This window comes from Arvicola amphibius, chromosome 7 (genome assembly GCF_903992535.2).
Source record: "Arvicola amphibius chromosome 7, mArvAmp1.2, whole genome shotgun sequence".
In the NCBI taxonomy this organism is placed as follows: Eukaryota; Metazoa; Chordata; class Mammalia; order Rodentia; family Cricetidae; genus Arvicola; species Arvicola amphibius.
In genome coordinates this window covers 8,828,837-8,842,655 of record NC_052053.1, presented here as the reverse complement: position 1 = coordinate 8,842,655, position 13,819 = coordinate 8,828,837, and the positions used below count along the sequence as shown (strand labels likewise).

Sequence of the window (13,819 nt, the reverse complement as noted above, 5' to 3'; positions counted from 1 at the left end):
TCGCACAACTGTGATATTTTCTCCCAAGGCTTGGACAAGTCTAGGCAGGGTAGCTAGAAATTGAATCGGTAGACTGAACCAAGGCTGTGGTTTTTTTGCAGACCCGGATGTCACAGAGGTTTAAGAGGGTCAAGGAACTGTTGGATACTGGCTATCGACGGGAGGCACTTGAAGTGCTGGGCTAGAGGATGAAAGAGAGAGAGGAGGACACAGGATCAAAGCAGTTTGCTAGGCCAGGTCAAGACGTCAAGGTCCGGCTCAGGGGGTGGTGGGGGCAGGAAAGCTGAAACACACGGTGGGTTGTTGGGATTTCAGCCGGCAGAGGTCTACCTGTTCGGAGAACTTCGAAGTCTGTCACCTGAAAGTTAATCCCACCCCTCTACAGAAGCTGGTCCTCCTGTTCCCAGCCAAAACATGTCTCCAGGGCCTCTGACCGTCTCCTAAGCAGATAGCTAGCTCAAAGAACATTAAGACTTGACCTCATTGCGAGAGTCCTGACACACCTGGAATTTAACATGTGCTGAGTTCTGTGGCCCTTGCACAATGTGAGCCACCAAGCAGTGACTTTCTTGACCAGTGTAACTTTCTTGGGAGCAGATTGGTCTATGCATGTGACTTAGGTGCAGGGTGGACAGTCGCTTTACCCATCCCTATGTTTGAGTCCTTTGTCTGTTTTCCGTGTCTCCATGGGAATAGGAAGAACAGAACACTCTTTGCTTCATTAATCTTCCTGAGCCTCTTTTTATTCCAATCACCTCAAAATCAGGCTCGAGAGGAGCAGATTCTAGCGGCCTGTCATGCCACGGAGGCAAACAGGCAGAGAGGAAGAGAATAGGACTTTGAAAACCTGAACTGCGCTCTCTGACGGAGGTCAGAAGAGGCAGACCAAATCAACAAGCATGACGTGAAGGGCAAATTTGCAATTAAAAGAAGAATAGGGAATTATAAAGATGGATGGGCCCCATGACATGCATGCCCAAGCCTGCGTGGCCTTGGCCTCCGATGCCAGAAATTAATGCTTTACTCTTTAGTGCTCGTCACCTTTGGCTCCGGACAGAAAGGCAAATGCATTAAAATCACAACAATTAGAACACTTACTTAGCTTGGAAGGCGTTGTTGGTTCCCCTGTGGTCGAGGTCATGACACAGGCATCCCACAATCACCGCTAAAATTTCCACCTCGGTCAGAATCTCTTGAAACCCAGCAGTCTGGGAAGAAGGGGACAATGGCAAGTCAGTGCCAGGGGCAGGGGGCTGGGGAAACTCAGTCAGCTGAGCAGCAATCGGCTGGTTTCAGGCCCACACCATTTTAACAAATGATTAACTGTCACCCTCTTAGATGACAGTGCGTTGAGTGGTCACTTGCTTAGCCTGAGGTCCCCACAGTGAGGGATTCCCTTGCTGTCACATTGAGACAGAGAATCAGTCTGCTTCATTTCCTCCTATAGAGAGGAGGTTGTGTTCTCCACACCCACAGTTTGGGGAAGGCCCAAGTGTTTTCCCACTGCACACAGTATGAGGAGTGTTGTATTTGGAAACAGGGGGATATGAAGGGACCTTCAAAACTGAAAAGCTCTGGACCTTGGATGCTCCTCAAATGAGAATCAGCAAACACAATAAAACCTTCCTTATAGTAAAAGGGGGAACTGAGAAGTCCTCAAATGCTGCATGCTGATGGTCTAGAATTATCTTACAAATCCCATAACCCATATTGAGCTGGCAGACAGACTGAAACACATACAGGTAAATCCTAGAAACTGAGATTTGGCAGCAGACTAGACAACCAGGACTGAGCATCACGGGAAGAGTACACGATTTTGAGGCCTTTGTTTCTGATCCCAGTAGCTGTGTGAAGTACGTGGCTGGGGCGTAATTCCTCCTGGACGCAGTTGGATATCATTACGGGCACAAGAACCACGCCGGCTCTCTGGTTCCAGCTGGCCCTCTCATTAGTCTGGAGGAGGAAATGCACCTTTGGGAGAAAGATCTGCGCGTCCTTACCATCCACGGCCTTGCCGGCCCCTCCCCCTCGCAGTGGAAGTCTCCACTTCCATTACTTATTAAATTCTTTATCAGAAGATAGGAGGCGGGGCGCCTGGTGGAAATGACTTTCCAGGTATGTTTCTCCACCACTAATCTCGGATCACAGGCTAATACGTGCAAGACTTTTAGGGCAATGAAAACCTTGTTCTTTTAATTGGTTTTGGTTTTAATACAGACGTAACTGAGTGATGGATTGCTGTATTGACAATTTTATTTCTTCAAACTGCCTTGGTTCCTCGGCGAGATTTGGAAGCACATATGACATCACTTAGGCAGCAAATGGAAACGGAATAAACTGACGGGGGCTGCGAAGTAGTCCTTGCCAAAGCTTGGCGCACCCTTCATTTTAAAACTTGTTGGATATTAGTTTTTGTTTATTTTATTGTCTGTAATCATTTTCTAAAACCAGACTCAGAAACCTAAAGCCAAAACTCTCATTGTTCATATTTCCTGATTCCTAAAGGCAACCAAAATCATTTGTTTAGCTAAATTGCTGACATTTTTACCATATTGCCACACAATGTCCATATGGTTTAGTACTTGATCACTCTCCACATACCTACACAGTCTTTCCTATGTTACTATAAATTCCTCTAGGAGTTTTTGACTGCTTAACCTACTTAATATTTTTTACCAGTCTTATGAGGCAATAGCTATGATTGTCCTGTTATGGATGGGAAATTGAGTCACAGAGGGGCTCCACCCTGTGCCTAAGGACTCACAGCTAAAAGCAGGGCAAAGGGGAGCACATACCCACATCTCGTTCCAAGTGTGCCTTAAAACATTGATGGTGTAGTGGTGATGGTCCCTGCATTTCCCCTCCACTCCCAACGTAACCCATGCTCAGAGCTTTCCTTAGGATCACCCTCTAAATACTGACTACCCACCGCCAGGCCTGAGAATACACGAAAACTCTTTTCTTTTCTTTTTTTTTTTTTTTTTTGGTTTTTCGAGACAGGGTTTCTCTGTAGCTTTGGAGCCTGTCCTGGAACTAGCTCTTGTAGACCAGGCTGGTCTCGAACTCACAAAGATCCGCCTGCCTCTGCCTCCCGAGTGCTGGGATTAAAGGCGTGCGCCACCACCGCCCGGCTGAAGATTCTTTTCTTAAATACTTTCATTTCCTGGAGTTCCGATCTCTTTGAAACAGCTGTGCCTTTTCATATCCTCCATGACTTTATTAAATGTCACTTAACTAATTTTGAAGAGAATCAAAGCTCTCACACTACTTGCATGGTCTTTTGTGTCCTGGAGGTAATCAGGTCTGGCTTGTCCCCTCTCGGGGCTTCTGCTTTCCCCTTCTGGGGATGATCTCTTTTGTCTTGCATCCTATGCCTTTCCTCAATTTCTGCCTCATTTTGCAGGAACACACCTGTCAGTCTTCATAAAGAAGTGTGTCCATTTCTTGGGGATCCAGTTACTCTAGGGTCTGCATGGCTGGGATGGGGACGGGAGGACCTTATTCTATTTTCACACTCACTGTTAGTTTGCCTAAAGTTCTGGGGGGAGGGGAAGTAATTTCTTTCAGAATTCTCAAAGACTAACTACTTTATACTTTATTGTCTAATTTGTAAAGTTGCTTTTTGAAAGAATATGACATTCTTTTCTTCTTCTTCTTCTTCTTCTTCTTCTTCTTCTTCTTCTTCTTCTTCTTCTTCTTCTTCTTCTTCTTTTTCTCCTTCTCCTTCTCCTTCTTTTTTCAAGACAGGGTTTCTCTTTCTCTGTGTAGCTCTGGCTATCCTGGAACTCCCTCTGTAGACCAGGCTGGTCTCGAACTCACAGACATTTGCCTGCCTCTGCCTCCTTGAGTGCTGGGATTAAAGGCATGCACCTCCACTGCCCGACTGAATATGACATTCTTATTCCTAATATTCAGCGTGTTAGTTTGCTTGTTTGCTTCTGAATCTCCTTTTCATCCACGGTGTTCAGTAATTTCACAAAGATATAGTTAGGTCAGGATTTCTTCTCATTCTGCTCACATTGAAAATCTAATCTGTGGCTTCTATTTTTCCATAATAGGGTTCCTTAAATATTTTTGTTGTTTCTCTTCAGTATATTTTTTATTACATTTATTTGTTTAACTTTTACATGTGTGTATATGTATGGCTGTGCCATGGGGTGACTTTCAGGAATCTATTCTCTTCTACCATGTGGATACAGTGGATTGAACTCAACTTTTCAGGCTTGGCCACAAAATGCCTTTCCTTGCTGAGCCATCTTGCTGGCCCATCAATATTTTTTCCTGTCCTATATGAGTGGGACTCCCATAGGCTGAGTATCAATTCTATTATTTTTTTTAAGGATCTCTTTTCTTCCATTTCCTGTATAGGCTATTCCTCTTTCTTCCTAGGAGTTTGGCATTTACAAGTATTTTTTTCTGTTCCTTTTATAATCCCATCTATTCCTCGCCCACAGACTTATTCACTCTTTTCTTACCCTTCTGAAGAAAGGAACAACGTTTCTGATAGTTTCTCCTGGTTCTTTGAATTGCCTGTGTCCTCTGAGCCTTTTATTTGTGTTCTCTTAAATGTCTTATGATGACTACTCACACACAGACATGAAGGGATGTGAAACTCACCCTGCCCCCAGGGTGGGTGTGAGGTGCCTGCAGGCTGCCGGGCATTTACCACAGGGTGACCAAGTGTCTGTCTGGTCTTTTGTTGAAGATACTCAAACACTAGATCAAAGCTCGTATCTCTGGACTTCCTAGTCTGTTATCTAGAACAATAGTGTTAACACTGGAACAAAAAGGAGCTGTGGTTTTTCATCCAGGAAGCCATAGGCTTTCCTAGGATTCTCTACTCTCTGCCTATCTATGCCTATCTTGTCCTCTTGCGGGTATCCTCAGGGATGTTGTCTTCCTCTTCCTCTTCTTCTTCTTCCTCCTCCTCCTCCTCCTCTTCTTCTTTTTCTCAAGCAAGCACTCTGGTTCCTGCAGAGGGGAGATGGGGGACTTGGGGTCTCAGCATGCCACTGTACCCTATTTAGTGACCTCTGAAGTCTCCGGTTCCCAGGCTTTGGCAGGACTGGGGAAATTGTTCTCATTTATGCCCCTTCTCCCTCCACCCCTGCCCTGAAGGCAGAAGGCTGGACCTTGTTCTTTATTGAGGAGTTCTAAATGACCATTCTCTTTCTATTTTCTGCCTTTGTTGCTGAGTTTTTACACAGTAACCTTTTATTTTCCCCTTCTCTTGAAATTTGGCACCTGGCTCTAAAATTATTTATATCATGAATACTTTTGAGAATTTCACGAGATACGTGAACTCCCTTTCTATATAATCTTATGATTTCACATGACTCCAAGGCTACGCAGCTCATCTCTGGGCCCTTAGAATAAAGACTCCTGGAAGTTCGCCATACACATGGCCGTTCAAGGCATAGTTACCTCTCCTGGCTGTGGCCTCTCCCAGCTGTGGCGCCCGGATTACTGAAGCAGCACCTAGCTCTTGACTGTGATTTAGAGCTGCCGGGTAAATGGTTTCTGAGACTCATCAGGCCTGAGAAGTGTCCACCTGCCACTAAGTTTCTATTCGCTCCTCCCACCCCCATTCATCTTCCTTCAGTCCTATCCATCCAGACTATATCTACCCATCCTGAGCAGAAGCAGTCAGCCGCCTGCTGAAGATAATACACTTTCACAGAGAAAACAGAGGCAGGGGGTATGGCTTGATGTATTTATTTCTAGACTCTAGCTTATTATTTTATTTTCCAATAAAATTATGTCCCTCCTCAATAATTATGAGTTTTCTTTCTTTTTTCTTTGTTTTTTAAAGATTTATTTATTAATTATGTATACAGTATTCTCAGTATTCTGTCTGCATGTATGCCTGCAAACCAGAAGGGGGCACCAGATCTCATTACAGATGGTTGTGAGCCACCATGTGGTGGCTGGGAATTGAACTCAGGACCTTTGGAAGAGCAGGCAATGCTCTTAACCACTGAGCCATCTCTCCAGCCCCAATTATGAGTTTTCTTGACCCTTGTGTTAGTATATCTTCTCACGTGCATTCTCATGGCGAATATCAGAGATACGAGCAAGAGAGACAATCTGTCCAAGTAAAGAGACAACCAGGGGCACCTATCTAATCCTCAAGTTACCTGCTAAGAAAAGCCGTGTTATTCCTCTCTGACGCAGCCTCCGGGGCCAGCTTTCAAGGGTTTTCTGGGACAATTCTTTTTCTCCTTCCCACAACACACAACACTGAAGATTGTAGAGTCCCTAAGTCCAGAAGATTCCTTCTCAGGTTCTGCTAGGCTACCAGTGAGTTTCTGTCAGCAGCCAACATGAAATCTAAGGCAGTTAGGACGTGTCTCCGTTTTGCAGCTGAGTCTGCTAGCAGCGAACCAAGACTATCACAGGCAAGATAGTGACTGTCGCGGTGGTTCTGTTGGATTCAAACAGTCGCAAAATACAACAGCTGTACTATCAGCCCTAGGCAGTGCTATAGAGGAGTTTTTTATTTAAAAACTGCTACTAGGTCCTTGCTCTGTATCAAGCAATCGGTATGTTTGCGAGACTAGGCTTGGGAAAATACTAACGATGATTAATACTGATATAGCGCTCAAGGTGTGCCTAGCGCTCTTGGAAATATGTCAGTTTCACAAAGCCTTCCTTACAAGAACCCTCCAGGTAGATACTACTCTTCCCTTCCTATCTCAGATAACACGTCTGAATAGCAGAGGTGGGATTAGAACCCTGACAACCTGGCTTAGGAGCCACCTCTACTGTGAGAGAATACAGAGACAGACATGCAGGTTTTAAGCGCTGTGGACGGGTAGACTTTACAGAATCACTTGACCCGGGCTTTATCCACGAAGTGCACTAATCCCGAGCAGTACCAGCAAGCACTGCAAAGCCATTTGACATCTTTAGTCTAAACTTGTCTGTTGCACCCAGATCAACCTGTAGCGAACCTGATTTGCAAATGAAGCTCAACAGAAACCAAAGATCTAGTTGGGCGGTGATGACGCACACCTTTAATCCCAGCACTCAGTTGGCAGGGGCAGGGAGATCTCTGTGAGTTCAAGGCCAGCCTGGTCTACAAAGTGAGTTCCCAGACAACCAGAGCTGTTACACAGAAAAACCCTGTCTTGAAAAAACCAAAAAACAAACCAACAAAAAAAGATCTAATAGCAGATAATGAAATAGCCCACTTTTATAAAATGTCTAATATCTGCAAAGGAGAAAGCTTGCTGGATATCATCACAAGATCAGTAGTCTAATTTCAAAAAACTTTACTTTGTGTCAAAAAAAATCCACAAAGAACATTTATTCATTAAAATTTATATACTCTGCATTTTTCAGATTTCTTTTAAGAAAAAGAAAATTTTATTTGTAATTTCCAAGGTTTGTGATATTATCATCTTGTTTTTTTTAAAATTTTAATAGAAAATAATAATGAAACAGCTTATATCAAACTTGAAAGTGCAGATATTTTTGTAACCAAATTATTCCAGGTTTGAATGAAATAGTGACATTCTGAAAAGTGCCCATTCACTTAGCAAATTGAGTAAGTATTTGTGCCAGCCCAGGCCAAGGGAAGAGTGCAGTAGAGATCACGGTGCTAGTCTTTGCCCTCCTGGGCTGCACATCCCATCCAGTTATGCTGAGAACCTGGCTGGCTCCATGGAGATCCTGCATCGTGGGAGGGCGCAATGGCAGAAATGACTTGGCATCTTTGCTTCGCTTTTGGAGACAGTGCATTGAGCCTTGCAAATCTTGTGTTTGCATCCCGGAAGGAAGGTGCGCCATCATATAGAGTCATCAATCCTTGTTAGGGAGTCTCAGTTTGGCATTTTCTCCATCTTCTATCATAGACAAGGAAAGCAGAGAGTCCCACCAGACCAGTCCAAGGGATTTAAAAGGCAAGAGCTCCCAGGAAGCTCTGCCCTCTATATCCCTGCTCCATGGCAACGTGTACTAACAGATGCTTCGAGGCTTCAGTGCCTGGGAGTGGGAGCAGGGAGGGAGCACTTAACAAGAAGCATGGAACTTCCCATCTCAGTCGTGGACGGAGCAGGGTGGCGAAAAATAGTGAAGGACCGCGTTTGGGTTCTGCCTGCATTTACTGGCTGAGATTCTTGGCTTACTTGCCTTTAGGGCAAGCTGGCGAGTGTCAAACTATTTGACTTGCTCCAGTCAGTGATCTGAGGCGGAGGGTTTTCTCCACAGCAGCAGCGGATGACTCTTGATAACCAGCAGGGTTTCCGAGTAAGGTTAATGGCTGCCGGGCACATGGGGCCCTCTTTTTAAACAACAGGTCCTTCTTTGACAATCAGAGATTGTGTGGAATAAAAACTCCCAAGAGCGGAAGAGCAGTTGTCACCCATAGTCCTCAGAGGAAGGGAAGAGGGTAAACATCTCACCGACGACGGTCAGTGGCCAGACCCCTTTGGTGTTAACAGGGGTGGCTCATGAAAAGTCACATCAGCCTGCCTGTCTTGGGACCAGGATGGTCCCTCGGCAGTCCAAGGACCACCCCCAGTACTGACATGCCACCCTCTCCATCATCACAGCACAGGGCACGCTGCCATCGCATGCTAGCTCTTCTCCTTGTCCGAGCAACCGGGATAGTTTTGGTCACAATTGCTTTCCTTTCTTCTGAAGATGAACATGGCCAGGAAACTACTTGGCATTAGTAAAATAGTGATTTCAGCACACAGTGATTCTCTCTGCCAAACTCAGTCCTGGTGGCCCTTACTGTCTATTCCCAAATGACTTTCTTCTACATCCGGGGATTTCAGAACATATTTCGTATCAGATCCTAAACCCCAAGGCATGTTTGGGGTAAATGATGAGGTTTTTTTTTTTTGCCATCCAATAGCTGCAAGTCTCAGAAAGGAGAAGGACCAAAAACCAGTGATGTGTCTTATAAAATTCTTGTGTTGAGTAGATGTTTAAATGCATAAATGAAAAATTTTTTAGGTTGATTTTATCAATTATATTTAGTTTTTTTTCACTGCTTCTAAGACTTAATGTTTAACTTATCATTATAATATAAAATATTTCGGAGCTACAAAAATATTAAAAATAGATAACTCTAAAAGATGCCATGTACTCATTGCCTGAATCCAGTGGACTCTGTGTTTTGTTGCCTTTTTCCATCTGTATATCAAATCCCCTTGTTTGGTCTGTTTTTAAGAATATAAGAATATCTCAATACAAATTCCTGGCATCTGTCAACATGCCTTTTTTTTTTTTTTTTTTTTCTTAAAGACAGGGTTTTGCTGTGAATTCTCAGACTGGCCTAGAACTCACGGCAATCTGCCTACCTCAGCCTCCCCTAATGCTGGAATCATAGGTGTGGGCTGGGGATGCTCTGCCTTTCATCTGCAGGAAGTCCTGATGTGGTCATATGAAAGTCAGTCCTTACATTTCTTCTCTCACATTCTGATAAGATGTGGAAAGAGAACAGAAAAGTACAAGGAAAACCCTAGGTACCACAGCGGGACTTAAGACTAAGGCATCAATTAAAAGGGAAATGCGGCCGGGCGGCGGTGGCGCACGCCTTTAATCCCAGCACTCGGGAGGCAGAGGCAGGCGGATCTCTGTGAGTTCGAGACCAGCCTGGTCTACAAGAGCTAGTTCCAGGACAGGCTCCAAAGCTACAGAGAAACCCTGTCTCGAAAAACCAAAAAAAAAAAAAAGGGAAATGCGCAAGGAAGCCGAGGCTTCTGCTTCAGTTTAGGTACATGGTAAACAGTGCTGTCTTTTTCACATCTGCTGAATGTGTTTTACAGAGAAGCAAAGGGAGATGACTACTGGATTTCCCAGAACCTTAGCTTTAAGAATGAGTGTCTGTAGATCTGGGAGGACATGCTCAGAAATACGGTCTATGCTTTATTCATGGCAAATCACGAGTGAGCACAATAGAATATCACAGGGCCGTGAGCACAGAGGATCACTCGGTGCATATTAATTGTGCGGAAAGCAAGGTCTCCCAGGGCTTCAAGAGACCCAGCTGATGGAGTTCAGGAATATGGGGACTCTTCCAAGCTAGCCCCATGTTTATTTTCCATCAGTGAATCAGGATTAAATACGAGACCTGTGAAAATTTAAAAGTTTTTAAAGCCCCTAACTAAACACCCTTAGGTGCCAGGTTTCAGTCCCAAGAAAGTGCCACTAGGACGTCAAACGGCGCGGAAAATGGAAGCTGTGATAAATGACTGTGGCTAGGCTGCTGGGTCTCTACGACCTGGAGGATTTGCCTGGCGTCATAAAACACAAAGCGACAGATTAAGCAGTTTACCAACACTATAAAAACCTCAAGAATAAACCACTTAAAAAAGACAAAAACAAAAAGGTAACTAGACATTGTAACTAGACATTCCCAGCCCCCAAACCGCGCACTGTTCCTTCCAAACCTGTGTCTGTGAGCAAGGCTTACAATTTGGTGCTAACGTCAGACACGATTACGTCCATGCGCTTTTACAATTCACATGTCCTAAGAAAAACACCCAGTGCAGGCTGATGGTGCGGGAGAATTTATTTTCACTGGGAAGGGAATGACTCATAACTCATGAATGGCAGTGCCTGAAGTGAGTTATGAAGGTCGCTCTCCTGTGAGAGGAAATGGATCGGACGCTCCTCCTGCCCCGTCGTATGTTTGGCTACCAGCGCACCAGGTTCTTAATTAGGTGTGGCCTTGCCTCTTTTCTTTTATAAAATTAATGTGAATAAAGAGAACGTTATCTAGGAGCACGGAGTGCCTGATTGGGGCTCTGGAATGCAGGTGGAGAGAATAAAAATAAGAACCCTTTAGAGGTCTAAGGATCAAGAGTCTTAGATATGCTTGAACCGCCAATCCTGTGGACAGTTTACAGTGTCCACACCTGATGTCTGGAGAAAGATTAAGCACCACTCCTTCCCTAAATACAAAATTTGCTATACTTCTATTTTACATCGATAAGATTTACATGTTTCTCCCCCATGCGAATTTCATTATACTAGTTTAGCAATAGCTATATAATATGTAGCGATTACGTTAAGGTAAGTGTAACTATGTATACTGGCAAGGTGGTGTTAGGGAAATACTGTCTGGAGATCTTAAGCATGATTACCCTTGACTTTAGTCTGTCAGAGACTAGAACACCAAGAGCTTATTTTACCCCTATGTCCCAGTTGACAAAGGCATTTGATTCTGTTGTGATGAGGCTTCTGATTACTGAAACGTTTTATTTAACAACTGGATGGCCCTGTCCTTCCCCAGGGGGAAGCAAAGAGTTTGAATTGTGCTCCCAAGGTTCCTTTTGGGAGAATGTTTGACTTCAAAGCTCAAGGACTTAGCTGACAATGGCGGTCGGCGGATGGCGCAAAACTCTCCAGCTTGAGAGCAGGACCCATCTCCCCCTAAAAGTCCCTTCTGCTCTTCAGGTTGAATTATCAGGAACATGGTGTGGCTGTCTCTCCAAATAACCTTGATGACAGCACAAAGGTGGCCAAAAGCCCACCACCTCCGCACTGAAGATTTAAGATTTCCCGGCAAATGTCAGGAGGTGTCAACGGGTGTGCTGTGACACTTGGTTATTATTAGTGTTTAACTGCAGTTCCCCACCAGCGCCATGCCGCTGGTACCTCCATAAATTTTAATGTGATCACATGCTCTTTCCCTTTCATATCCAGTGAATTCTGCAGGATCATAATATCCTACATGAACCCTAGGTGAACCTTAGCGTGATGCAATGAGAACAAGATTCTGAGCACTGGAAGTGGCTCGTCATCTTAGCATGCTTAAAAAGCAACAAAAAAACAAAACCTGGACATTGAGCAACATGGTTATTTAAATAACCTTGCCCTAAACTAAATTCCTTCAGCGCAATGGATCTTTATGGAGCCTCTACCGGAAGCAGGGCACTGCCCGAAGTGATAATGAATCCATTTATAGGACAGTAAAGCATCCTGGCTCTAAGGAAGCCTTCCTTCCCCCTTGGAAAGTCTGCTGGAGACTGAACATCATTTATAACGCGCCCCCAAAGTGTCCCTGCAATTTAGACATCAAGACATGCTTTGTAGCTTATAGAACATGAGCAAGCATGGCCCATTCCTGTACCTGGTTTACACTGTGCGCTGCAGCAGACAAGGCCACCATTGTCTTCTGTTACACAAGTGCACAGTGGCATAGTAATTCTTTCTACTTACATAAAGAAGGAGAATTTGTATAGGTACCATTGATGTATAGGTTTTTTTTATTCTCTGTTTTAGTCACGAATGACGACAGCATTACCTAGTTTATTTATGAGAGGAAGTAAAAACTCAGTAAATTTGAACTGTATAGGTATCTCTTTAGAACAAAAGATAACCTTGAAGCTTTGATTTCACATTTTTTTTAAATTTACTCTCAGTAGCTTGGAACAAATAAATAAGTGATCAGTGGGGTTCCAGGTGAACTAAATGTCCATCAAAATCCATATCAAATTGCTTGTCCTATGAAGTTCTCCTTTTTTTCTTTTAATTTCCAGTGAGCTAAAATTATTTGGTTTCCTAAACATGAGCCTGAAGATTTCTGCAAAACCGTTCCGAGTCAATAATCTTATTTTCCTCTGTGTGAAATGATTTTAGCGATAAAGGCTAGGGAAATTGGTGTATATATTTATAATTCCAGTGTCCCATCGTTTGTGGGCCAAATCTGTTCACCAGTGACGCATAGCTGTGCACCTCCTACCTTCTCCCAGACAATGGGTTTACGAAACCCGCACCATCAGGTTTCAAGTCGCAGGAAAAGGCATGCTAACGCACAGTGGGTCAGGAGGGAGTCGTCACACAGGGCATCCTCACAGAACAGGCTACGTTGCAACACACCGGCTTTGTTGGTGAACATGCTAAAGAAAATATTCATTTTGTACTGGTTTGTGTGTCTTAGTGTCTTTCCTGTCAGACAAGAAGAAACACATTCTGGGAAGGTTGATCAAGGTTTGACTGCCGGCCTGTTTTCCAGAGATTGGATGGGAAATTTTGCCTTGGAGCGCCATCTAGAGGAAAATTTTTAGCACATTCAGGGCATTCTCTTGGTGTGACTGAACCAGATGATTGGGGTATAGTAAAAAAAATTCCTTCCTTCGTTCCTTCCTTCGTTCCTTCGTTCCTTCCTTCCGTCCATTCCCCTTCTTTCTATCCTTTCTTCCTATCCTCCTCTCTCTCTCTCTCTCTCTCTCTCTCTCTCTCTCTCTCCACATATACTCAGTTAAAATGTGGTTATGCTACTTAGAGCAATAATGATTTCTCAGGATTCTAACAACCACTCCAGCGCCAGGCATGGGAAACTTCCTCTCGAGTTGTTGATAAGGGGAGGTCGAAGAGATTAAAGTAGCCTATTGCCATTGCTCTTGGTTCATTGCTCCCAGAACTAGTATGCAGTCTCTCGACTGCTGTAGAAGCTACTACATACTTCTGATGCAGCCTTGGAGGAATCGAGCCAGAAGTGACGAGGAAGCCTGCGCCCTGAAAACCAGCTCTCATAGCCTCTGAGAGGGCTACATAAGTTGCCAAAACACAAACACCAACCAACAGTCCCACCTCGCTGGTAAGACCTCCAACCCCACAATGACCAGAATGTGGCAAAATATCCCCAAGGGCATGATAGTGGCGCTGATACCATAGAGGTAACCAACAGCTGCCTACTTGGATTTCTGTCCTGCTCAAGAGGAGGGAACTCATGTTTGATACCGTAAGCCTAGCCCACTGCCCATGGCTGGCTGGCGAGGTCATGGACCCCAGAGGAGAACCTAGTGTGGCTGCTTTCCCAAACTTATAATTCCTAGCTGAAGTCTAAGTGTGTGCTTTT

General features: G+C 44.3%; 1 protein-coding gene across 1 annotated transcript in view; it reads right to left on the bottom strand.

Annotated features, from left to right (window-relative positions):
• The window catches only part of Pde11a (phosphodiesterase 11A), a 309,344-nt gene that overhangs the window by 64,936 nt on the left and 230,589 nt on the right, over positions 1-13,819 (bottom strand). Inside the window, exon 13 of the mRNA XM_038336971.1 lies at positions 1,099-1,208. Within this exon, the coding sequence (XP_038192899.1) occupies positions 1,099-1,208 (110 nt within the window). The remainder of the gene's footprint in view (positions 1-1,098; positions 1,209-13,819) is intronic.